The following is a 22,081-nucleotide window of genomic DNA, read 5'->3' as shown; positions in this document are numbered from 1 at the left end:
TGACGTATTGCTCTGCTTTTATTAAGTTTTATACTTTATTTTTATTATTTAAACAACATGTATAAAAAAAACCAAACACATCAGCACCACCCCTCACCCCATGGGAGAAGTCAACTCGTCCATTCCCTCTGTCACCCCCCGACTGCTACAGCAGGTCCCTGATGTAGAGGTTCCTCCGCACAGCGTTGGACACCCCCTCGTTGAAGCGGAACCACACATCACTGCGCCCCACAGCTTTGCCCATTTGGCTCTCGATGGCATCGCACTCTGAGGGCTGAGCTTCTGCAGGGCAGGGTGACACGGAGACAAAGACCTTTCCCATTGCACCTTCATGCTGCTGCACCCACTCCCTCCACACAGCCCCTCGTGCAAGGTGGGGCTCCCCCACCCCAGTGTAGGGGGTGGTACAAGGGGCCACCCCGTCCCTCTGCCACCTACCTGGGACTGGAGCTGATTGCTGCCGTGGGATTGGCCGCCCAAAGAAGTCAGTCTCAGGCTGTAAAAAACAGAACAAGCAGCAGTCAGGTTGCCCTGTAGAGCCTGGGGGCAAAGCACACAGAGAAATAGGCAAAGAGAAGTGAACAAGGCAGAGCGCAGCTGCAGGAGCCTCTCCTTGCCCACAGTGGGCTGCTCATTGATCCATCCAAAATCCCATGATGGGAGGAAGCCATGGGGCAGGACCCGCATGCAAATCCTGCAGGAAGGCCTTGGTAAAATGCAAACAACATTCAAAAACCTGGAGGAAAAAACAAACTGCAATGTTTGCTTTGCTGATGGGCAGAGCCCCAGGTTCAGCCCAGGACATGGGGCAGTGGCACAGAGCTTGGCTCCAGCAGGGCAATCTGCAACCCCAAAGGATTTGGGTGCTTTAGACTGCACTGAAGGCACCCCAACTCCTCCCGACTTTGCAGACATGGGTTGCACCACGTGCCCACAGCTCCCTGCAGGACACCAGTATCTCCAGGCATAGGGCAGCTGCAGAGCTGCTGGTAGGTAAAGGCCACTCCACCCTAACACTAATTAAGTTCTCTCTGCAAGGAGTGCCCAACTGTCAGCTATTTTATAACATTTCTATTAACAGAAACAGAAAAAAAAAAAAGAAAAAAAGAACCAAAACAGCAGCAACGGAGAGGAAGAACAATGGAACAGCACAAGTTGGTAGGGAAGGAGATGGGGCAGGAGTGTCCTGGGGGTGTCACAGCCCCCTCACCTTGTCCTGCACCGCTGCCCTCCTCACAATGTGCTCCAGGCGCTGCTGATGGTTGTGGGGTGCTGCTGGTCCTCCGGCCCCCATCTCCACATCCCCCATCTCTGCTGGCTCCTGCAGGGAGAAGAGCTCTGAGCACAGCCTCTGGGGGTACCAGGAAAGGGAAAAGCCCTCAGAACTGTGTGTGTGTGTGTGTGTGTGTGTGTGTGTGTGTGTGTGTGTGTGTGTTACGGATAAGTGCTTTTTTGTGTGTGCTATGGATAAAAAGCTTACTAAGAGTCTATAATTTGCCACCTATCTGGTTTGCAGTACCTCAAGGACATGGGAAGGATCTGTCATCAGGTTCAGCTCCAGATGAGCACAAGGCAGCACCTGGGGCATCCTGCATGGGGACTGCACGTTGGCACCATGTAAACAAGAAATCCCCAGAGAGGGTTCTGTGCCACGGGTGTCCCCAGAGAAACTACAAGAACCATAGAATCATACAAGGGTCTCCCAGGAACCAATTATCCCCTGGCACCAGGCAGGACAGGCAGAGCCACATGGGCCGAGTTGGAAAGAACCTCTAAATATCACCTGGTCACATTGCCTGCACTGAACAGGAATGCCCACAGCCCCATCAGGTGCTCAGAGCCCAGGCAACCCAGGGAAGATGTGTACAGGCAGGGAAAGTGAAATTCCCTCCTCATCACTGATTGAGAAAGGTGAGGGTTTCTGAGATTTAACTCAGAGTGAATGGTCTTTTTGTCCTGTTTCTGGGTTAGCTGTGCTGCCCTGCAAGCCCCAGGCAGATGTGGGGTGAGGGGGAGGGACAGGGGGGTTAATCCTGGATTTCCATGTGCAGAGCACAAAGCCTGCAGCTGTACCTCTGCTGCCATCCATGGGCAGAGGCACTGTGTAACCCCATGCAACTTCCAGCTGCGCCCACCCCCAGACTCCTTTTGAGGTCTCTGCTGCTTTTGAGGATCCCCTCAACATCCCTAAGGACTTGATTCATGGCTGGACTCGATGATCTTAGAGGACTTTTCCAACCTTAACAATCCTATTTATGATCCCACTGCCCACCTGCACCCCAGGCCAGGACCTGCAGGTGCTGTACCCCCCGGCAGCCCACTCCCTTCCCCTCCCCACCTCGCTGAGGTTCCGTGCCTGCAGCACTGCCTCAGTCCTCCGCATCTTCTCCATCTCAATCTCATGGGCAATGAGCTGCTTGGCCTGGTAGGTGAGCTGCTTGCGGGCTGGCAGGTCAGGGAACCTGCACACATCCTCCACATTCCTGCAGGGAGGAGGGGAGAGCATCAGTCCCTCGTGAACAAAGAGCCAACACTGGGCACAAACACACAAATCAGCAGGGCAGACTGAGCTCAGTGGGACTTGCTGCCCCATCCCTTTGCAGAAGGGTTTAAACACAGCAAGATCTGACTTCCAGCCCTGTCCTCTCCCCACCCCAGCGTGGGGGAGATGACTCAGTTTCCCCATTGCTGCCCTCTCCAGGTCAGCATAGTTAACATCAATGTGCAAAGACACCCAGCAAATAGCATAGGACATGCAGAGCTGTGCTGCCCCACAGCTCAATGACAATCCCGAGGAGATTATGTGCTTTTCAGCTCGGTTTTAGTGCAGGAACAGGAAATCGCACAGTGCTCTGTGCTGAGCAGATTGCACGGGAAAGCCAAAGTCACAGCACTGCAGCTCAGGCTCCAGCAGCAGTGAAACCCTTCCCATGAGCTGCAGACTCCACTGAGCTGAGCGTGCCATCGGATGGCTTTGCACTTGTGACAACTCAGAGCAAACAAGAGGTGTTGCTGCTAGAACAGCTCTGCTCAACACAGCATGGGGTGGGCTGAGCAGTGCAAGGTGGGCAGCACAGGGAGGCCATGCCCCCACCCCAGCAGCCCTGTGGGCGTTTCTGTGGGGAAAAAAAAAAAATAACTCACTGTTCTCTAATTAGATACAGCTGCTTGATTTAACAGAGGCTAATTTTGTAATTAACTTTGTAGCAGGAAGACATTAGCATTGCTCCCAGCTCCGGTCAGGTCTGTGCTATGTCACCAAAAACCCAGGAGCGTGTACAGCTCTGTGGGTCCAGCACAGCAAGGAGTTGAGCAGGGCACTGTCACGCTATGAACACACAAAGTCAGCAAATAAACCCAAGGCTGCTAGTTGTATTTTCATCCCCACGCAGCTCCCACCCTGTGAACACCCAGCAGCCTGCAGGAGCAGGGCCAGTACCCACAGCACCCTGCCTACCCCATCCTTGCTAACTGAGCACACAGGTGCTCCCAGCCTGTGACACCCCAGGTTTCTTGCTGTCAGCCTCAGCTCTTCCACTACCAGCTTACAACCACCCTGCTGAGAGCCAAGGACAGCTGCCTCCTTTCTCCCAACTTGATTAACAGCAGCACAGCCCTGCCTTGGCGCCAGCCTGCCAATGACCCAGGGGAGACACCACACCAGAAGCAGCTCTGAGCCAACCCAGGGGGCACAGGGCTTTTCCTTTAAAAAAAAAAAAAAAAAAAACACACAACAAAAAACCAGCCCCCAAATCTTCTATGAACGTTATTTTCAATCCAAACGCCCTCTCCCAACCCTTGGGACTCACGGGTCGAGCTTGTAGACATACTGGCCCTCAGGCAGGCGCTCCTGGTGGTAGGTGAGGTTATAGGCTAGCATAGTGCTGATGAGTGCTGCCAGCTGCTGCTTCTCCTTCAGGCTGTAGAGCTGTGTGTTCACCTGGGAGGAGCAATGGGGTGAGAGCACAGCTCATCCTGAGCAGTGTCCCAGCATTAAGATAAACCACAGCAGCTTCGCGTCTCAGTGAATGAGAGCAGACAACGAATACCCACCAGGATCACAGTAGGGAGAAGGAAAGTTTAGCTCCCCTATACACCCACAGAGATCAGAACAGGGAGAAGTTTTGCTTCCTATTTGGGACACTTAATAGGGTGCAGAGCAGGGGATTCTCCTCCAGCAGCCCATGGGGGACACGCACAGAGGTACAGGTACAATGGGGCAAAGGCACAGGACTGCACCCAGCATGGGGCCCCAAAGTCCTCACTCACACCAAGCCCCTAACCCCATGTGTGCGGATCCCAGCGCCACCTCCCCTCCAATTCTGCAATTTCATGCTAACTCCAAATATGGGATTTAGTATTGCATATAGCAGCCCTGCCTGGCTGCACAGAACAGGGACACATCCTAGGCTGGGAGCCACTCACAGAGAACACAGGGGAACACTCACCGGCCGCAGCTTGGGTGCGATGATATCCAGCAGCAGGCAGAGCACCTCCAGAACAAGAGACTGCTGCCCTGCACGGCTGCGGGCGCTGGGTGTGATCCCTGACACCATGGATACCATGAGGTTCTGCATGTGGTTCAGCTTGGCTAGGGCCTACAGAAAAGGATGGGATAGAAGAAATGGCTCAGCCACGTCCCCAGGAGGAATGAAGCACCACCAGCACTGCATGTTCCTAGTACTCACCTCATGATGGCTGCTGGGGTAAGAGAGCCGTGGGATGCTGGTGGCTGCAAAGAGCAGGTGGAATGCCACGGGCAGGAAGGGCAGGTAGCGCATCAGCTGGAAGCTCTGCCTGTGCAGCACAGCCCTACTCAGCATGTCAGAGAAACACAGCCATTCCAGGGCTAGGCACACCGAGCCAAAACTGGAGTCCCTCAGCTTCATATTCAGGAAATTCTCATAGAGACCCTGCAAGTGGCCAAGCAGTGGGATCAAAGTCGGTGGGATTTTGAAAATCCCACTGAACTCGGCCCCAGCACCTTGTACCCCATCCCCAGTCAGTAAAGGAAACAACTGGCATGCCCAGCTTTCCAACCTGGGCAAGCTTCTCCTGCTCCCCTGAGGAGCTGGCGAGGTGAAGGACACGGTGGAAGCGGTGAGAAGAGGCAGTGAGGGCTGTCCTCACACCAAGGTGTGACAGTTCATCCTCATCCGCCAGCAGATGGTTGGGCAGCGAGGGATCCATCCCTATGTGATGCCTGCAGAGAGCAGGAGGGACAGGGTGAGCAGAGACTGCCTATAGCTGTGGCTGCCCCATCCCTAGGGGTGTCCAAGGCCAGGCACTAGTAGCCCTGGGCAGCCTGAGCTGGTATGGGGCAGCTGCTTTAAGGTTGGAAAAGCCCTCTAAGATTATCAAGTCTGACCACCAACCCATCCCTACCAACCCATGTCCCTCAGTGCCACAGCTCCACAGTTCTTCAGCACCCGCAGGGACGGTGACCCCACCACTCCCTTGTGCAGCCTGTGCCCAATTATTAGGTGCATCTGAAACATACAAATCTGCTGAGATAGAGCCTGGCCTCCAGGATGTTTCAGGCTTTTCCGCTGCAGCTTCTGAATAAAGAGCCCACAATGCAGTATGTGCCAGCCAACAAATTCCCTTCTTACCTCTGAACTCGTGGGAGCTGGAATATCTCCTGCCAGATGGAGAAGAGTCCCTTGTTCTGATCCTTCAGGCCAATCCTCATTGTCTGCACCATTCGCACATCCAACTCCTTCTGGCCTCGGCCGTGCAGGAACTGCAACACAAGACACAAACAAATAATACAACCACAGAATCATTGTGGTTGAGGAAGACCCTTAAGATCCGCAAGTCCAATACCAACCCACTACACTCACTCACTCCCCACATCTCTCTGTGCCACATTTCCCACAGTTCCGGAACGCTCCCAGGGATGGTGATCCCACCCTTTCCTTGGGCAGCAGTGCCAGTGCCCAGTCGCTCTCTTTCGGAGAAGAAATGTTGCCCAATATCCAACCTGAACCTCCCCTAGCACTACATAAAGCCATTCCCTTTCGTAACCCTATTGGTGTCACCTGGGAGAAGAGGCCAACCAGCCCTTGCCACAACCTCCCTTTGGGGTGTTGTAGAGAGCCATAAGGTCTCCTCTGAGCCTTCTCTTCTCCAGACTGAACCATACCAGTTCTTTCAACCACTTGTGCTGCCTCCCCCCAGCCCCTGGCACTACACATACCTGCAGGGTGTTGATGCATGAGCGGATGTCATTCTCTGTTTTCTCACACAGTGCCAGCAGTGCTCCCATGTCCGCCCTCATGCCCTGCTGCTGGGCAATCTGTAGGAGAAGGGAACTGAGCACTGCTCCTGGCCACGCAGCCATGCAGGGGGCAGTGCTGGGGCTAATCCATACCTCCCCAAGGCGCTGTGCCAGCCGGGACGGGGCTGTCCGGGGGAAGCTGAGCAGGAATGCCTGCTGCCGCAGTGGTCGGAGCGCAGGGACATACCTGGCACAGGGACAGAGGGTGGTGAGGGGCTGGCGCTGCTGCCTAGAGCTGTGGGCTCCCTGTCCCTGGAGGTGCCTGAGGCCACGGATGGGCAGCCTGAGCTGAGTTGAGGGAGTGGGGCAAAAGGGGAGGGCAGCTGGCCTATGGCAGAGGGTTGAGGCTGGGGGTCTGCAAGGTCCCTTCCAACCCAACCATGCTATGGTTCTATGATTTAATGACCTACAAGGCCTCTTTCAATCCAACGAGTCCATGGTTTTAACAAGCTCCCTTCCAAGCCAACCACCCTACAGTTCTATGATCTTTAGGATCCCTTCAACCCAATCATTCCACAGTTCTAATAAAGTCGCTTCCAACCCAATCACCCTATGGTTCTATGATCTTTAAGGTTCCTCCCTGCCCAACCATTCCAAGATTCTATGACACCTGAGCCACCCTTAGGGCAGGTGTCCCAGCTTCTCTCCTGACACGCACTGGTCATTGCAGATGCAGATGACAGGCCGCAGCAGCAGGCTGCCCTCTCGCCTTCTCCGTCGCCCTCCGCTTGCAGCCGCCTCACCCTCAGGTTCCTTGCTGTTGATGATGTTCAGCAGCACAGTGATGGAGGCCTTGGGAGAAATGAAGGGACAGAAGCGAGTGCTTGCTGTTTAGAGTAATAATTAAGCAAATGGTGGCCAGATGTAAACTTGAGAAATGGGCCCATATGAACTTAATGAAGTTCTACACAGCCAAGGACATGGTGCTGCACTTAGGCCAGGGCAACCCCAGGAAAAGAATTCATAGGAAGCAGCCCTGCAGGGTAGGACTTGGGAGTTCAATGGATGAGAAGCCAACTATGGGCCAATAGTTATCCTGGCTGCATCAATAGAGAGGAAGCACAGGCTGCCTAGAGTCGTGGTTGCCCCAGGCCACAGCTAGACCCAGGGTAGCCTGAGCTGGTGAAGAGCACACAGCCCATGGCAGGGGTGGGGCTGGGGGGTTTTGGGGTCCCTTCCAACCCAACCACGCTGTGATTCAAAGACATAAGCCCAGGTGAGGACTCACAGTGGGCGCGCCGTCGATCTCATCGATGATCAGGCAGTTGGGTTTCTCCTCAGCACCCAGCACTGACTTCATCTGGGTGGCAGCTTCAATGCGTGTCTTGAAGGTCTCCGGGCTGCGGTCATCACTGTGGGACACCAACTCAGCTCAGTGCCACCCCAGTGTGACTATCCTCACAGGGTCGTGCTGGTATTCATCTCACCTGGCATTCATCTCCACCACATTATACCCTGCATGCTGTGCAATGACATGTGCCAGTGTTGTCTTCCCCAGGCCAGGCGGACCACACAGCAGGGCCACCTGCAGGGAGAGAGGGCATGGAAAGGCATGGAGCAACCACAATGCCAGGAGGACAGCTCTGCCTTTAGCCCTGGTTGTAGAGATGCTGGGAGAAGGTCACCATGGAAGGGAAAAATAGAGCAGGAGCTCCCAGAAGTGACAGCTGTCCCAGCTGGCATCACTCGTGCCTATCTGTGTATTTATAGGACAATAGAAAAAGGTGCACAAAAACCCCTTGAAGAATTATACTCCCACAAGACTTCCTAGTATCTATTTTTGCTTCCCTGTTTTTTTTTTTTTTTTTTTTTTTTTTTTTTAATAATCTTTCACCAAATGCAGCAAAGCTGTAAAATGGCCTGTTATCTCTGCTTCTTTTGCTCTTTCAGCATTCCTGCTCTTTTCTGAGTGCAGAAGCACTTGCCCAAAGCCATACCATGTTTGTCCATAGTGAATGAAGTCAATTCCAACCTCTGACAGGCTGGGGCTTCTCTCCTCTACCAGCCCATCTAATATGGCAGGCCCTGTTCCCCTCCCCAGTGTGATGCTATAATAGGACAATAACAGCAGGGTAGCAAAGTCTTCATCTACAGCAAACGAGAACAAGACCAAATGCAGAAGCCACAGATACAGAAACGAAGGAAAAGAGCTGCTTACTTTTGAAAGGCCTCAGGGAGGTAGGGACTTCTAGCAACAGATATCCTCACCACCACTGCCAACCCTTAAATGAAGCCTTGGAAGGGGGTGGATCCTGGCTCTACCCCTTCCAGTCACTCAGGTACATTGCATGCACCTGAGCTCTCCTGGGTTGGCCCTGCCTTCCCACCAGGTGCTCAATCACTGTTTCAGGCCATGACTTAGCATTTCTGCTACACATGGTTAACATATTACTCAACTGAAACAAAAGATTAAACAAAAAACAACAATAAAAAAACACGGCGTATTTTTAAATGGGAGACATGGAAGAAGATTTCTCCTGGATCTGTACTGGAAGAGAAAGGACAGACACTGCTCCTCTCCAGTGCTGGGGTCTGGGAGACACTACGTGGATGTGCTCTGTGCCCTGCCCTGCTCACCTTGTACTTGGGTCTCTTGTGCTGGTCCAGCTCAGCCTCCAGGATCTCCTCTGTGAGCTGTGCCTTTGTTTTCCACTTGTTCTGCGGCTCCTTGGGCTGCTTGAACGAGGGGTGAGCCTCAGCACCAGGCTTTGCCTTCTTCACGGGCTTCTCCTTACCAAACACCACTGTGTCCCAAAGCTTCAGCCACTTCAGCAGGCAGCGGTTTGTGTACTGAGCAGCAAACAAGAATAAGAGCCATCACCAATGAACCTCACAAGGTTCTGGGCCAAGGGCTGGATGAAATGGCAAACCCAACCCAACCACCCACAGCATTAAAGAATAAAGCAAACATCCCCCCAAACCCCGCTGACCCCAGCAGCTCACATCATCACTGAGCAGCTCTATGTAGCGCCGGGGAGCAAACTTGTCCACCCAGAGGCAATGGGGAGTAGGCTCCTCCTCAATCATGTCCCCAGGCTGCACTGTGGCCTCATCACCAGTCTCCAAGGAGCTAAAAGTGTGAACACAAGCCATGTGGCAGAAGGAGGCAGAGCTGGGAGCTCACCCCATGTCTTCCAGGCAAAAATGCTGCAGGCAGATATGGATCCCACATCCAGACCCACTGCAGCATCTCACAACTGAGAGCGTGGTGAGGACAAGAGCTGCCCAGACCTCACCTGTTTATTATCTCCGTCAACTGCTGTGATGCTTCCACAGCTCTCCTCCGATGCTGGGGCACAAATAGGGTGAGAGGGGTGAGGAACACCCCACCAACCCGTGATGATGGGTGAGTGGGGCCAGGGGCTGTCAGGAAGGAGCAATACCTCTTCATACACTTGTTCCTTCAGGTAGGAGAAGGGGACTCCCAGCAGATGGAGTGGCCGGTTCCAGCCCACAGAATCACAGAGCTGTGAGGAACAGAGGAGTGCTGATGCTCAGCACACGTTCCATGTACCATCAGAGCTCCTGAACTGGATGGAGGTCTCCTTACCTCCATCCCTATCTTGGAGGGATCGTCCTTTACTGCCATGAAGACCCTGGTGCCCTCACTGGATGTCACATTGATGTAGTCCCCCAGGACAGGCGGGCGCTTGAGGACACGCTTTGGGTTCTCAGTGGGTGGTGAGCTCTGCAGGGGCCCCAGGCCGCTCACCTCCAGCTCTGGGCTGGGAAATGCCAGGCTATTTCATCAGAGGGTGAGAGAAGGAGCAATCAAACCCCATCCATGGAGATCCCGCAGCATCGGTAGGCAGATGTTAAGCTCAGTGACACAGAGACACAGGGCCAACCTGGCACCACGGGGACCACGGGGTGATGCTGAGCCAGGCACAAGTGTGACAGCATCCTGGAGGACATCTGCGTCCAGCTCACCATCCCCACCAAAGTTCAGCTTCTTCACAGCTTCCAGCCGCTGCCTTTTTGGCTTTGGAGCTGCGTGAGACACAGAGGTGGGAGAAAGATGAGAGACACGGCACAGAACAAAGCCAGAGCAAGCTGGGATGCAGCAGGGAGCCACAGAGTGCTCACATCACCAGTGCAGCAAAACCTTACTGAGGGCCACAGGGGACTCTGCAGGCAGTGAGGGCAGTGGGGATGAGTGCAGGGCACATTCCTGGCTCCTCTTCCTGGCACTGGGTCCCACAGCCAGGCCAGCCTCCTCCTGTGGCTGCTTCCTGCTGCGGAACTTGGAGACTTTGGGGCCGGGAGGGGATGGGTAATCTGGAAGGGAGTGCAGGGTGGTAGAGGTGGGAAGGGACCTCCGGGTGCCTTCAGTGCCACCCTACTGCAGCAGAGACAATCAGAGCAGGGGGCCAGATGGGCTTAGGGTAAGGGTTATAGTTAGATCTTCAAGAAGAACCCACAGCCTCCCTGGGTCCCTGTGCTTCCCCACTCGCACAGCACAGCACTGCTGCCTGATGGGACCTCCTGCACTCCGGTTCGTTCCCAGCGCTTCCATTCTCACCACCGAACAGAGCCTGGTTCCACACTTACAGCCACGGGTGGGATCCCCGAGCCACCTCCTCTCCGAGCCGCTCGGCACAGCTCCCGGCCCTCCCCCGTGGCTCCCCCCGGCAGCAGCGCATGACCCCAACTCCCGGCTGCGCCCACCCGCTCCCAGCAGCATCGAACAGGCCTGGCCCCCCCGCGCACCTTCCAGCTCGGCCAGCACCTCCAGCTCGGCGGCGAACCGCTCGTTGAAGTCATCCTCGTCCCCAGGGCTCTCCATCAGCCGCGCCGCGCACCGGAGCCACCCCGCGAGCCCGAGCTTCCGCCCGCCGCGCCGATCGGAAGGGCTAACGCTGATTGGCTGCGGGGCGCGGCTCAGCAAGCTGCGTGCGCGCTGATTGGATGCGAGGAGAAGGTCAGCAAGCGGTGGACGCGCTGATTGGCTGCGGGGCGATCCGCGGCTGGCGCCGAGGTGACGCGTTGCGGCCGCTGCGCTCCGCCCGGCGGAGCCGGGGCCGCGCCGTAGGTGGGCCGGGAGCGGGGCCGGGGCGTGGGGCTCCGGGAGGGCTGCGCGGGGCCGCGGGAGCGAGCGATGTGGGGCTGCGATGCGCGGTCAGCCCCGGCCCATCCGGCCCCAGCCCCGCCGCTGTCCCCGCAGGGCGCTCGCCATGGAGCCGGGCACCATCGACAACCTCTGCATCCTGTACCAGAGCCCTGACTTCATCGTGGTCAACAAGCACTGGGACATCCGCATCGACAGCAAGATGTGGTACGAGACGCTGACCCTGCAGAGCCAGTTGAAGCACCGCTTCCCCGAGCTGGCAGACCCCGACACATACTACGGCTTCAGGTGAGCCCCCAGCCGCGGGCCGGGCCGTGCATCGGTGGCCGAGCGGCCGCGGTGCTCCCTCACGTCCCTCTGCTCCAGGTTCTGCCACCAGCTCGACTTTTCCACCAGCGGGGCCCTCTGCGTCGCGCTCAACAAAGCGGCGGCAGGAAGCGCCTACAAGTGCTTCAAGGACCGCCTGGTGACCAAAGCCTACCTGGCCCTGGTGAGCTCAGCGCTACCCGTACAAGCTGGGGTGTGGAAGGGAGTGAGCCTGGGCTTGCCCTGCAATCCAGTTTTGTCTCCTGTAGGTGAGGGGTCACGTTGACCAGAGCCACATGACGATCCGCTATGCCATCGGCAAGAACACAGTGGAGGGCATGACCCACATGATGTGCATTGAGGGGACAGAGGGTGAGCAGCACGCATGCCCTGCTTGAACCCGGGGAGCTGGGCAGGGCTGACCCCTGGATCTTGTTGCAGGCTGTGAAAACCCCAAGCCGTGTCAGTCGGAGCTGATTGTGCTCGAGCACGGGTCTTACAGCGGAGATCCTGTGACCAAAGTACTGCTGCAGCCGCTGACAGGTGGGGCTCTGGGGGGGGCTCACGTGGTGCATGTGTCCATAGCGCAGGGTGGGATCTGTGCTTGCAGCCCTGGGTATTGGTGGTGCAAAGCAGTCCAGGAGGGGCTGACTGAAGCTGAGCTCATGGACTTGAGTTCTCCAATTGGAGAGACACCAATTAGAGGGACCATCATGGGGATGCCAAGGGGGGATTTGGTGAAACCCTGTAGCCCCAGTTACTGCTCCCTCCCAGGGCGCACCCATCAGCTCCGGGTTCACTGCAGTGCCATTGGCCACGCCATCGTGGGGGACTTTACGTACAGCCACAAGAAGGACAGCGGTCCATACCGCATGATGCTGCACGCCTACTACCTGCGCATCCCCACCAGCAAGGAGCTCATCGAGGTCTGCACGCCTGACCCCTTTGTCACAGCCATGGATGGCAACTGGGTGCCGCAGCACATTGTGCGCCGCCTGGACGAGACCATCCAGGAGCTGAAGGACAAGGCAGTGCAGAAGGGGGACGTAGGGCAAAGCCAGCAAGCTGTGCCTGGGGACAAAGAAGAGGAGGCACTGAGCAAAGCCAAGAGCCTGGAGCTGGAGGAGCAGCGTGTGCAGTGTGAGCAGTGGTTGGCTGAGTGGGCTCTGGAGTGAGCGCCGGCCATTTCCATGCGTTCCCAACCCTTTGCTCCATAGTTGTCTGATGGGTTCTGGCAGCCTACCCCAGAGCCCAGCACTAACTCCACATCCACACTCTCCATAGGTTGTGGTTTCCCTCACCTCTGGGTCTGGGATTAGGCAGTTTTTAGCCGCAATTAGGATCGGTTTCTTTTTTTACCGTGCCCATCACCCACTTGGCCACCGGATGCCCCTTTCCTAATTGTGTGCCACAGCAGCAGTCAGTGTGCCACGCACCAGCTTAGAGTGACCCTGGAGCTTTGCGTCCCTGTGCCGGGGCAGCGCGGCTGTGCCGTGAGCGTGCTGGATGCACCCACAGTCCCACAGCACTCGGGTGCTCAGTGTGCCCTCCGTGGGCTCTGTGTCCACTGCTCCATCCCACCGCAGTCCTCAGTGGAGGAGGTGGGATGACCCCTCCTTGCTTATTGCCCGTGAGCTGGGACTGCGGCACAGCCTCGCCACCCATCTACTTGTTTTTAAAGGTTTGTTGAAGATGAGCAAATTGGTATGAAGAGATTTTAAAGCTTTTTTTCAGATTTCTATGGAACGAATCTCGTCTTTTAGCAGTTCTGATGGTCCCAGAGATGCACGTATTTTTAGTACTTACCTTGTTTTAAAGCAGCCAGCATCCCCACGCTTTTTTAAATAGATTCTCCTTTTACTAGCATCTCCCTTTTTTCCTAGGTGTGGAGGCAGCTCTGCTGAGATGGATCAGAGGACAGACAGGGGGGTGGCAGGGGCTCTGGGGATCAGCAGGGCTGGCTCCTCCCCACCAGGGCCCATCCCCACCTCCAGGTGTGCCCAGGGAGCGCAGGCAGCCACAGGCACTCCCGAAGCTGTAAATTAACAGCACTGAGTGTTTGCCAAAGAATTACTGTCAGGGATGTGCCGAAAGGCCGAAAGATTACGGGTGACATTTGCTGCATCAGAGCTGGGATGCGCCCCATCTGTGCAGGAACATCCGCATGTGGCTGCAGCCACACGCTGGGGACACTGTGCCCTCAACTGCCGTGGCAGCGTGTGGACACTGTGCCATGGGGATGGTCACAGCCAGAGCACTGCGTCCCACAATCCCGCACTGTGTTGCACTTTGAGTGATATTGCAGGAGCCAACCCTAAAGCTATTGCCCACGGGGCAGCGCTGCCCATGTCACCTCCACGCAGCGTTCGCTGCATTTTGTGTAGATCCACTATGTGCACGTGAAAGCTTGGGAGGGGTCATGTTTGGGTATTTGTGTGTTTCGTGGTCTTCTGTACCCCTGGTAACAACCCTTATTTGTTGTGTATTTGTGGGCATTGCCATAGTAAACCATCTCTTCCTGATACTCTTACTCTGTGGTTCTTCCTTCTCTCAGTGCTGCCCCAGTCACTGTGGGGCCAATGCAATGCCACGGACTGGGGCTGGTAGGAATGAGCCCAAACCAGTCCAGCAAGACAGCCCCACACTCCAACTCGGCCAACCCAACCTGTTGTGCCATCATCACACTCTCATCCTTATCCAGCTGAAACCCCACAGCTGAAACCAGCAGGGTCATCCATCCCACAGCCATCCCGATCGGTGACCCCGTGCTGGTAGTGAAGGTTTGTGGGGCAGCTGGGGCAGATGCCACAGCCCAGCCCTTCCCCAAACCTCGGTCACCTCTCACCTGTCCCATGCTGTGTCCCCACAGGGTTCATGGTCCTCTCTTACGCAGTTCTGCCCTGGGGACATTTTCCATCCCCATTACCCCGATTCCACCCCGGTCATACTTCCCTTGACATTGGCATTGGTTGAGCTCCCAAGTCCCTGAGGCCATGAGGTGGGGGAGGGTTGGGGCTTCAGATGTCACCCAATACTCCATCCCCTCTGTGTGCATGCCTTGGGGGGGCTCAGCCCCTCTCCTCCCCTGACAGCACAGCACCAAAGCCATACCTTGATGTCAGCCAGAGGGCAGTGACAGCGCCAGCGGCTGGGACTGTTCCAAAACAAAGCAGCAGAGGTGGAGGAAAAGTTTCTCCAAATTCCTGCAGAGTTCAGAGCTCTCTGATGAGGATGGGTGGGAGCAGTGCAGCCCTGCACTGTGGTTGTAGGGACAAGCACCATTTCTTAATGGCACTTTAACACCATTGCTGAGGTTGGCATGGGTGGAAAAACAAAGAACAAAGGGTTTGTGTGCATCCTTCAGGCTGTGAAGGTTTTAGGGTTACACAGCAGCTGCCCAGGAGCATCCCCACAGCTGGGTGACATGCAGTGTCCCCACCTCACTGCCACCAACATCCAAAGGACCCCCAGAAAATACCAGGGGCCACTTCCTGTGATGGAGCCTAAGGCAGTTTTGGGGCTGGCTGTGAGCTCTGAGTAGGGTGCCTGTGGCTGCCACCCCTCAGTGGCACCCCAGAACAAGGGCGAGAGACTGGCAGAGCTCCCACATTGCTGTCCCCCAGCTCTCTCCTGCCAGGGCTCAGCACAAGGCACACAGCACACATTGGGTTCCCAGCATCATCGTCACCATCTGGGTTTGTGCTGCGTCCCCTTGGTCTCCCTTCCTTATTTTTAAATCCTTTCTCTCCCAGTCTGTGCTGGATGGCATCACAACAGACACTCACAAAACCGTAAGGAAGGGAATAGACTGCCCATGAGATGCATTCCCAGGTAACTCAAAGGGCTCTCACTGGCTGGGGGGCACTCTGTCCTCATGAGGAGCTGCAGAACCAGCAGCTGTCATTCCCTGGCCTCCAAGTTCAAAGTGACCCTTTACATTAAAAAAAGAAAGAGAGAGAGAGAGAGAGAGAGAGACTTTACAAAACAGAGTTGAGAAACTGCTTCCGTCACACCCCATCCTGCAGCCCCATCCCCACCCCACATAGATAAGGGCCGTGCTGCTCCGCTCCCTCTGCTCATCCCTGGCTGCAGGCGACTGCAGGTGCAGGTAGGTGACAAAGCCATGGGCAGAGGGTGGCCAGAGCTGGGTGGGATGGTGGAAAGGGATGGGACTTAGTGGGGAAATGATTTGCAATGACCCCAATCGTTCTGCATGGTGGTGATCTGGGTTCTGGAGCAAGGATTTATTTTCTAGGGGGGTATATAACAGAGGGGTTAGGGTACAGGGGATGCACCCCTGGTGGAACTGCTCACCATTCTATTGGTGTGCATCTGAGGGGTCCCAGTGCAAGAGAACTCATCACAGAGCCCACGTTATCAATGGGCATGGAGTGAAGCCTGCCCTCTGCTCTGCAGGACTCAGCACCAGGCTCAGCTCCAGCTCCAGCAGCACAAGGAGGCACCCAGCACCAGACTCCCAGCACAGGCAGCATGGCGTGGGCAGCCCCTACCCTCCGTGAGTCCCTCTGCCCCCAGACCTGTTCCCAGCCCACAGCTGGCACTGTGCTGGGAATGGGCACACACACTTCTTCCAGCTCTGGGGCATCACTGCTCTCCCTCTAAGCTCATCTCCATGGTGTCCAGGTTGGGCTGCAGGGTGGTTAAGAACTCCGCTCTCCGCTCTTCACACAGCATTTACCAAATGTTATTCAATTGACAAAGAAAACTTCCCCAGGGTGAAAGCTAGAGCTGCTCCAGCACAACCCCTGTATGCACACTGCTGAACTTTTCACAACACCATTTCATTTTGTTGCAGGATTTCCTGTTGCCCTCATGCAGGCAGCATTGGTGAGTCACTGAGCATTGATAAATAGCTCCAAACCAACAGGGCATTAAGCAGAGTTTGGGGCTGATGTCCACCTGCTCTCCTTTACTGCATATCAGGGACAATTTCATCTCTGAAAGAACAGTTGGGCACTGGCACTGCTGCCCAGGGGAGTGGTGGGGTCACCATCCCTGGAGGTGCTCCAGAACCATGGAGAAGTGGCACTGAGGGACGTGGGTTGGTGGGCATGGTGGGATGGGTTGGGATTGGGCTTGGGATGCAAGAGGTCTGAATGATTCTATGATTCCATAATTCCCCCCAGGCCGCTCTCCTCCTCGGTGCCATCCTCACTGCCACGGAGCCATATGCTGAGTGAGTGCCAACCCCAGCACAGGGTGCAGAAGTGTTGTTTGCTTTGGGCATTGTGTTTCTTCCCATGTGCATCATGGGCTCTGTGACTGGCACTGGGCTGGGGAAGATTTAGAGCCTGGCGCAGCCAGTTCTGGTGGCAGGTTGGGTTTCAGCCTTATCCTCTTCTGTTGTAGCACAAACAAAACAAAAATTCTCTTTTTATGGGGCTGGCACAGATACAATGGGAGATTCTGGACTCCAAATCTGGGCTCCACTAGCTTCTGTCTTACTCTAAGCCCAGGGCATTGCCACTGCCCTAGGGCACATTCGTGCCTGTGTTCTGCCATGCTCCATTTGTCACCCATCTCTTTGTCATCCACCTCCTTTGTCACAGCCTCGGGGTGCTGGTGTGCACCATGGAACCAGGCACCATCATTGCTTTGCACCCCAGTATCCTGGAGCACCTGAAACTCTGCCCCATGCTGACGGGTGCCCAGCAGGATGCTGTCAATGCTGTGCTCCTCAGGGGCAGTACAGTATATGGGTAAGGAGCCCAGCGGTGGGCAGGAGGGGAGGTGTTCCCTTCAGGATGCTGAGCTGTGCTTTTTGCAGACATCCTTCAGGCTGGGATTTGGAGACTCTGCAACATTTGGGGCCACTTGCACTGGCTTTGAACCAGACCACGCTGAGCTTGGTGGATAAGGTGAGCCAACCCTAAATGGCCCATATGTCGGGCCAGCCCACAGGCATGGGGCCCAGCATCCTGAGGAACCCAGATTCCTCTGCCCTCCCTGGCAGGCAGCACGGGAGGCATTTGCCAGGAGCATCGCAGCCACCTACAGCACCCAGGGATGGGAGCAGCGGCAGCAGTCCCTGACCCTGCTGACAGCCATTGCAGCAGCATCACACCCCCGGCCAAAGCGGAGCGCAGACCAAGAGATGCCAGCCCCAAATGCACCCTCCCCGCCTGCAGGCTGCACGCAGGAGCCCATCACCACTCGTGTGCTCTCTGAGAGCATCCTGCTCCTCGACTATGAAAGCCCCGAGCAGTTCTACCTCTGCCTGAGCGACAGTGTTCTGCAAACAGACCTAGAACGTGTGCTGGAGCAGCCACTCACCACCGAGCATCTCTGGGTGCTGAAAAAAAGGCTACAGGAGGTAAGGGGTGAACCAGGGCACGAGCAGCGGTGCAACTACTTGGGACGGGGAAGTCAATTCTTACTTTAATATAGACATCACAAGCATCCCTGCCTTCCCCACCCCTCTTTGCTGAGTGCAGGTGTACCCCACGGGGATGCCAGATGCCCAGCTCCGGAGGCTGGGGCCGCTGTCCCGCCTCTACACAGTGCAGGAGCTCAGCCAGTGGCAGGTGACCTCAGCAGACACACTCTGTGCCCTGCTCAACCCCTCAGATGGCAAATGGAGCAGCGCCCAGGTACCGAGGGGCACAGGGACAGATGCAGGAGAGCCCAAACGAGGGCTGCTCTGAGCTCGTGTCTGTGCCCAGCTCCTGTGGGAGCTCACCCCCCCATCTCCTGGAGCCCAAGGCACAGGAGTTTTGTAGTGCGTTTCTGCCAAATACATTTTCCTCTTCTTGAAGCACGCAATGCATGAACTGTGTTTTCCAGAAGCAGCAGCTGATCGCAAGGTTCCTGGAGTTGGGGGGCAACCTAACAGGGCCCTTGCTTCAGCAAATTGGTGGGATTTTCCTGTGTGACCTGAATGAGGAGCAGATTGAGAAAATACCTCCAGAAGCAATTGGGTAAAGCACTCTATAGGGATGCTCATCCATCCTGCAGGATGCCTGGGTCGTGGGAAGAGAGCAGGGGATAGCAGGTCTACCTGGCTCTGCAATGGTTGTGTCCCACTCTGGGCCGCCAGTGACATGGGTGGGGGATAAATCACACATCCCCTTGGCCATTGGAAGGGCTTTGGGTGGCACCCCCTGCTCTGACCTCCAAACCTCCCTTCCCTCAGGAGCGCTGGAGTACTGGACATTTCTTCCTGCTCTCAAAACAAAAAGGACCAATTCTACAGTAAAGCCCAGCAGGCCTTTGCCAGCCAGGCTGGCACCAAGGTGTATTACCTCCAGATGCGGCCATATCTGGGTAGGTGCTTCAGCCTTCACTTTCTGTAGAGATGTCTTCCTTGGCTGGAAGGCTGGCCATAGTCAAGAACCATCCAACAGTCAGCAAAGCCCTTCTCTCAGTGTTGGAAGTGTTCACATGAGTTCAGGTGCCCTGGGTGCTTTCTTCAAGGTGGAGCTCCAGCAGAAGACCTGAAGGACTTGGCTGAAAATGGCGTCAACATGGACATTGACACCTTTCTTGCCCTAAATCCCAGTGAACTGCAGGTATGTTCCTGCTGTGCTGTGTGCTGCTGTTATTCCCATGGCAGGGGGGTTGGAACTAGGTGATCTTTGTGGTCCCTTGCAACCCATGCCATTCTATCATTCTAAGTTGAGAGCTGAGCTGTGGGTTCAAGGCTTCAGTGTCATCAGATCACCAAATCTCTACTTCTAACCTTTTAAAATTTTCTTTCATAAGTTATTACTCATTCTGCATACCCTTTAGAAAAGCATTTTCAGGCAGTGTCACTATGAGCCTGACCAAAGCTGTCATACGTGCATTGCAGAAACTCAGTGTTCTGGATGTCAAAAATTTGCTGGGGGCAAACATCCAACAACTGAAGGGAGCTGAAAATCAGACTGCTGTGATGTGCTGGGTCAAGAAACAGTCCCAACAGGAACTGGACCAAATCCTGGGAATCGGCCTGCAAGGGGGGATGCGGGAGCCTCCCCCCACAACCACCCCTTCCCCTCTCACTGCTGCCCCCACCCCTATAGCCACCAGCAGCCACCCCACTAATCCAAACACCAGCCCCGAGGCCCCCACCCCAAATGCTGCAAGCCCAACCTTCCCATACACCGCCCAGCCCAGCACTGCTGTCACCACCATCACCTCCACCCCAGCCCCCAGCTCCATCACCCCATGCTTCATCCACCAACCCACCACCTCCAAATCCCCTGCTGCCACCCTCCTCACCACCATCCTCACTGCTGTCAGCCCCAGGGCCACCTCTCCCAGCTCTGTCCCACCCCCAGCTGTCACACACAGTGCCACCACCAGCACTGATGTTCCCAATCCCACAGGCACCATCCGCAGCACTGGGACCCCACCAGTGTCCCCAGCACTGGGAGGTACCACCGGTCCAGCTCCTGCCCCCTGTAACACCACCACCCCGAGCTCCCCCTGTGCCCTTGTCCCAAAGCCCACCTCTGTGCCTGCTGCCACCACAGCCACAGAAATGAATCCCCTCTCCCACAAGCCCATCACCCCACTTAACAACATCACTGCCTCCACCCAAAGTATCAGCTCTTCAACGAGCAAGCCTACAGCAATCATTTGCAAGACTGGTGCTCCTCCAGCACCTCTCAACCCCTCTTCCACCACCTCCAGCAGAGAGATCACCAAGAAAGCACCAGTAGATGTGCCAGAGACACCCAGACCTCCACCTGGTGGATACATTAATCTGCAACCTGAATCTGGTAAGGTTGGGAACTGGGAAAGGCTGAGGGGCCAACATGGGGGAAAAGTCTCACCAACAAGCAGCAGCTCTGCTTTTTTCCTGGCTACATTCAATAGCGGCATGCTATGCACAAGAAACCCCAGGTAGTTACAACGTGTCAGGTAGCACTGTACCTGCACAGGGCCTGACAACAGCTGTTCTGCAGCATGCTGCCTTCAGATCCTGCAAATGTTGCAAGCTATAGCTTACGGCACCTCATCACACTTTGAGTGCACAGCAGCTCTCATCCACTCTGCAAACAAGCTGGAGTAAACCCATCAATGTCAGTGTGCTGCACTGTTTTTCACAAAGGACTTAAGAGTTCCATATTTTAACTGCACATACTGCTTTTGAATAGTGAAAGCCCTACAGTCTATAGTCCTGTATCCCAGCAGAGCTGCACTCATACCTTTACTGACTCAGGTTTACTTCTGCACTAGAAAAAATAAGAGCAGACTCAGTTCTCCTGACTGTGATACAAGGCGATTTTTGTAGACAGGATGCAGAGCAGTGCCTGAAGGTGCAGGGTCTGGCCAATGTCACACACACACAGACCCCAGGGCATCCAAAGCCCAAAGCAACTCTCCTGCCCCAAGTGCACACATGCTGTTTGTGTGGATAACTCAATCCTTTCTCATCTCTGTTCTCCAGGCTCAGGATCCAGGGTGTCCTCATGCTTACTCCACATACTGACCACAGCCATGGGAATATCCCTGCTGCAAGGGCTTCTCTGACACTGCACCTCCAGCACCGCGCTCCCAAATCCCTCCTCTCACATTCATCATCCTGCAAAATGATGCTGGCAAATTTCTGCCTGAAAAGTAGAAACCCAGGGAAGGAGAAGAGTTTGTCCTTTTGATTCCAGCAAGGAAAGTTCATTTTGTTTTGAATCTGGAAAGTGAAATGAGGACAGATGATTTTCCATCCCAAAGCAGCCCAGCAGGTACTTCACTAGCTAGCTGCTCTATACAATTATCAGTTAATATTGGCTGATCCAGCACTATTTTAATGCTGACAGTGGGCACAGTTCTACCAGCTTTATTCACACTGGGTGCTGTTTTGCTTCTAAGCAGTCCCACAGTTAAAAAAAACAGTGGGAAAACTCAGGGACTCGAACTGCTGGCCCCTGCAAGAGGTGGAACACAGCCCAGAAACTCAGCCTGAAAACTCAGCCAGAAATCCACTAAAGTGCATTTAATTTGCTTCATGAACTTGTCATCAACATTTGTTCAAACTACACTAAGCCTAGTTAGGAAGACAAATTGAAGGTAGTTTATCTTGATTACTGTTGCAATTATATGTAATAAAACAATCAACTATTTTTTTCTTAATCAAGCATGTTCTTGGATACATTTAGTGCTTTGGAGTTTTTCTGGCTAACAAATCTTGATAGATTCCCCTTCCTTTGCCTTGACTTCCTTCTATCCTCTTCTCACATTAAGGCTTTTCTTGGACAGAAATCCCTATAGTCCCGTATCCAGTAAAGAAGCAAAAAAATATGTTGAAAGTCCTACACAAAGCTCTTATATTGTTCTCATAAGGAAGCTGAGAACAGCTTCAGCCCTTAGGTTGGAGTAGTCAACACCAAAGAAAACTAGCAGGCATGTCTGAGGTTTCTAGCCATTTAATTTGATCTAGTACCCACAGCCACTGCAGTGCAGGCAGTGAATGAAGACAACAGCAG

The 22,081-nt window shown here is 54.9% G+C and overlaps 3 protein-coding genes across 4 annotated transcripts; 2 read left to right on the top strand and 1 right to left on the bottom strand.

Annotated features, from left to right (window-relative positions):
- Window positions 1-33: 33 nt before the first annotated feature.
- Window positions 34-11,119, bottom strand: CHTF18 (chromosome transmission fidelity factor 18). 2 transcript variants are annotated; one of them, XM_048962185.1, is made up of 22 exons: window positions 10,991-11,119; window positions 10,391-10,558; window positions 10,129-10,270; window positions 9,831-10,020; window positions 9,664-9,747; window positions 9,517-9,569; window positions 9,224-9,350; window positions 8,858-9,070; window positions 7,708-7,805; window positions 7,509-7,632; window positions 6,939-7,072; window positions 6,374-6,467; window positions 6,200-6,298; window positions 5,613-5,743; window positions 5,041-5,203; window positions 4,689-4,913; window positions 4,449-4,598; window positions 3,810-3,940; window positions 2,339-2,483; window positions 1,211-1,321; window positions 439-496; window positions 34-282 (listed from the first exon to the last, which is right to left on the bottom strand). In XM_048962185.1, exons 1-22 carry the CDS (start codon window positions 11,064-11,066, stop codon window positions 146-148), a joined length of 2,853 nt encoding a protein of 950 aa, XP_048818142.1. In that variant the 5' UTR covers window positions 11,067-11,119; the 3' UTR covers window positions 34-145. The 2 variants fall into 2 exon arrangements, with proteins under 2 accessions (XP_048818142.1, XP_048818143.1); XM_048962186.1 differs by lacking the exon at window positions 10,391-10,558.
- A 203-nt stretch (window positions 11,120-11,322) lies between these two features.
- RPUSD1 (RNA pseudouridine synthase domain containing 1) lies at window positions 11,323-14,178 on the top strand. Its single transcript, XM_048961587.1, has 5 exons — window positions 11,323-11,636; window positions 11,715-11,838; window positions 11,924-12,026; window positions 12,096-12,197; window positions 12,429-14,178. Exons 1-5 carry the CDS (start codon window positions 11,392-11,394, stop codon window positions 12,827-12,829), a joined length of 975 nt encoding a protein of 324 aa, XP_048817544.1. The 5' UTR covers window positions 11,323-11,391; the 3' UTR covers window positions 12,830-14,178.
- A 1,967-nt stretch (window positions 14,179-16,145) lies between these two features.
- On the top strand, window positions 16,146-21,131 carry LOC125700954 (mesothelin-like protein). Its single transcript, XM_048962317.1, has 12 exons — window positions 16,146-16,170; window positions 16,471-16,502; window positions 16,802-16,851; window positions 17,225-17,374; window positions 17,443-17,533; window positions 17,629-17,988; window positions 18,110-18,265; window positions 18,459-18,592; window positions 18,808-18,938; window positions 19,089-19,183; window positions 19,465-20,377; window positions 21,049-21,131. The coding sequence occupies exons 1-12, from the start codon at window positions 16,146-16,148 to the stop codon at window positions 21,129-21,131; spliced, it is 2,220 nt and encodes a 739-aa protein (XP_048818274.1).
- Window positions 21,132-22,081: the final 950 nt, after the last annotated feature.

This window comes from Lagopus muta, chromosome 15 (genome assembly GCF_023343835.1).
Source record: "Lagopus muta isolate bLagMut1 chromosome 15, bLagMut1 primary, whole genome shotgun sequence".
NCBI lineage: Eukaryota > Metazoa > Chordata > Aves > Galliformes > Phasianidae > Lagopus > Lagopus muta.
This window is presented reverse-complemented; position numbering and strand designations above follow the sequence as displayed.

Bases quoted from the DNA above. Each gene is read 5' to 3' on its own strand.
- CHTF18 (XM_048962185.1), bottom strand. From the start codon at position 11,066: ATGGAGAGCCCTGGGGACGAGGATGACTTCAACGAGCGGTTCGCCGCC. The intron at 9,570-9,663 runs GTATTGCTCCTT...TTTGTGCCCCAG, and splicing joins AGGAACAAGTGTATGAAGAG to CATCGGAGGAGAGCTGTGGA. The intron at 6,468-6,938 runs GTGCGTGTCAGG...TCCCTGTGCCAG, and splicing joins ATCTGCATCTGCAATGACCA to GTATGTCCCTGCGCTCCGAC.
- RPUSD1 (XM_048961587.1), top strand. From the start codon at position 11,392: ATGCGCGGTCAGCCCCGGCCCATCCGGCCCCAGCCCCGCCGCTGTCCC. The intron at 11,637-11,714 runs GTGAGCCCCCAG...CCTCTGCTCCAG, and splicing joins GACACATACTACGGCTTCAG to GTTCTGCCACCAGCTCGACT. The intron at 12,027-12,095 runs GTGAGCAGCACG...ATCTTGTTGCAG, and splicing joins GTGCATTGAGGGGACAGAGG to GCTGTGAAAACCCCAAGCCG.
- LOC125700954 (XM_048962317.1), top strand. From the start codon at position 16,146: ATGGCGTGGGCAGCCCCTACCCTCC. The intron at 18,266-18,458 runs GTACCGAGGGGC...TGTGTTTTCCAG, and splicing joins GCAAATGGAGCAGCGCCCAG to AAGCAGCAGCTGATCGCAAG. The intron at 18,939-19,088 runs GTAGGTGCTTCA...GCTTTCTTCAAG, and splicing joins CCAGATGCGGCCATATCTGG to GTGGAGCTCCAGCAGAAGAC.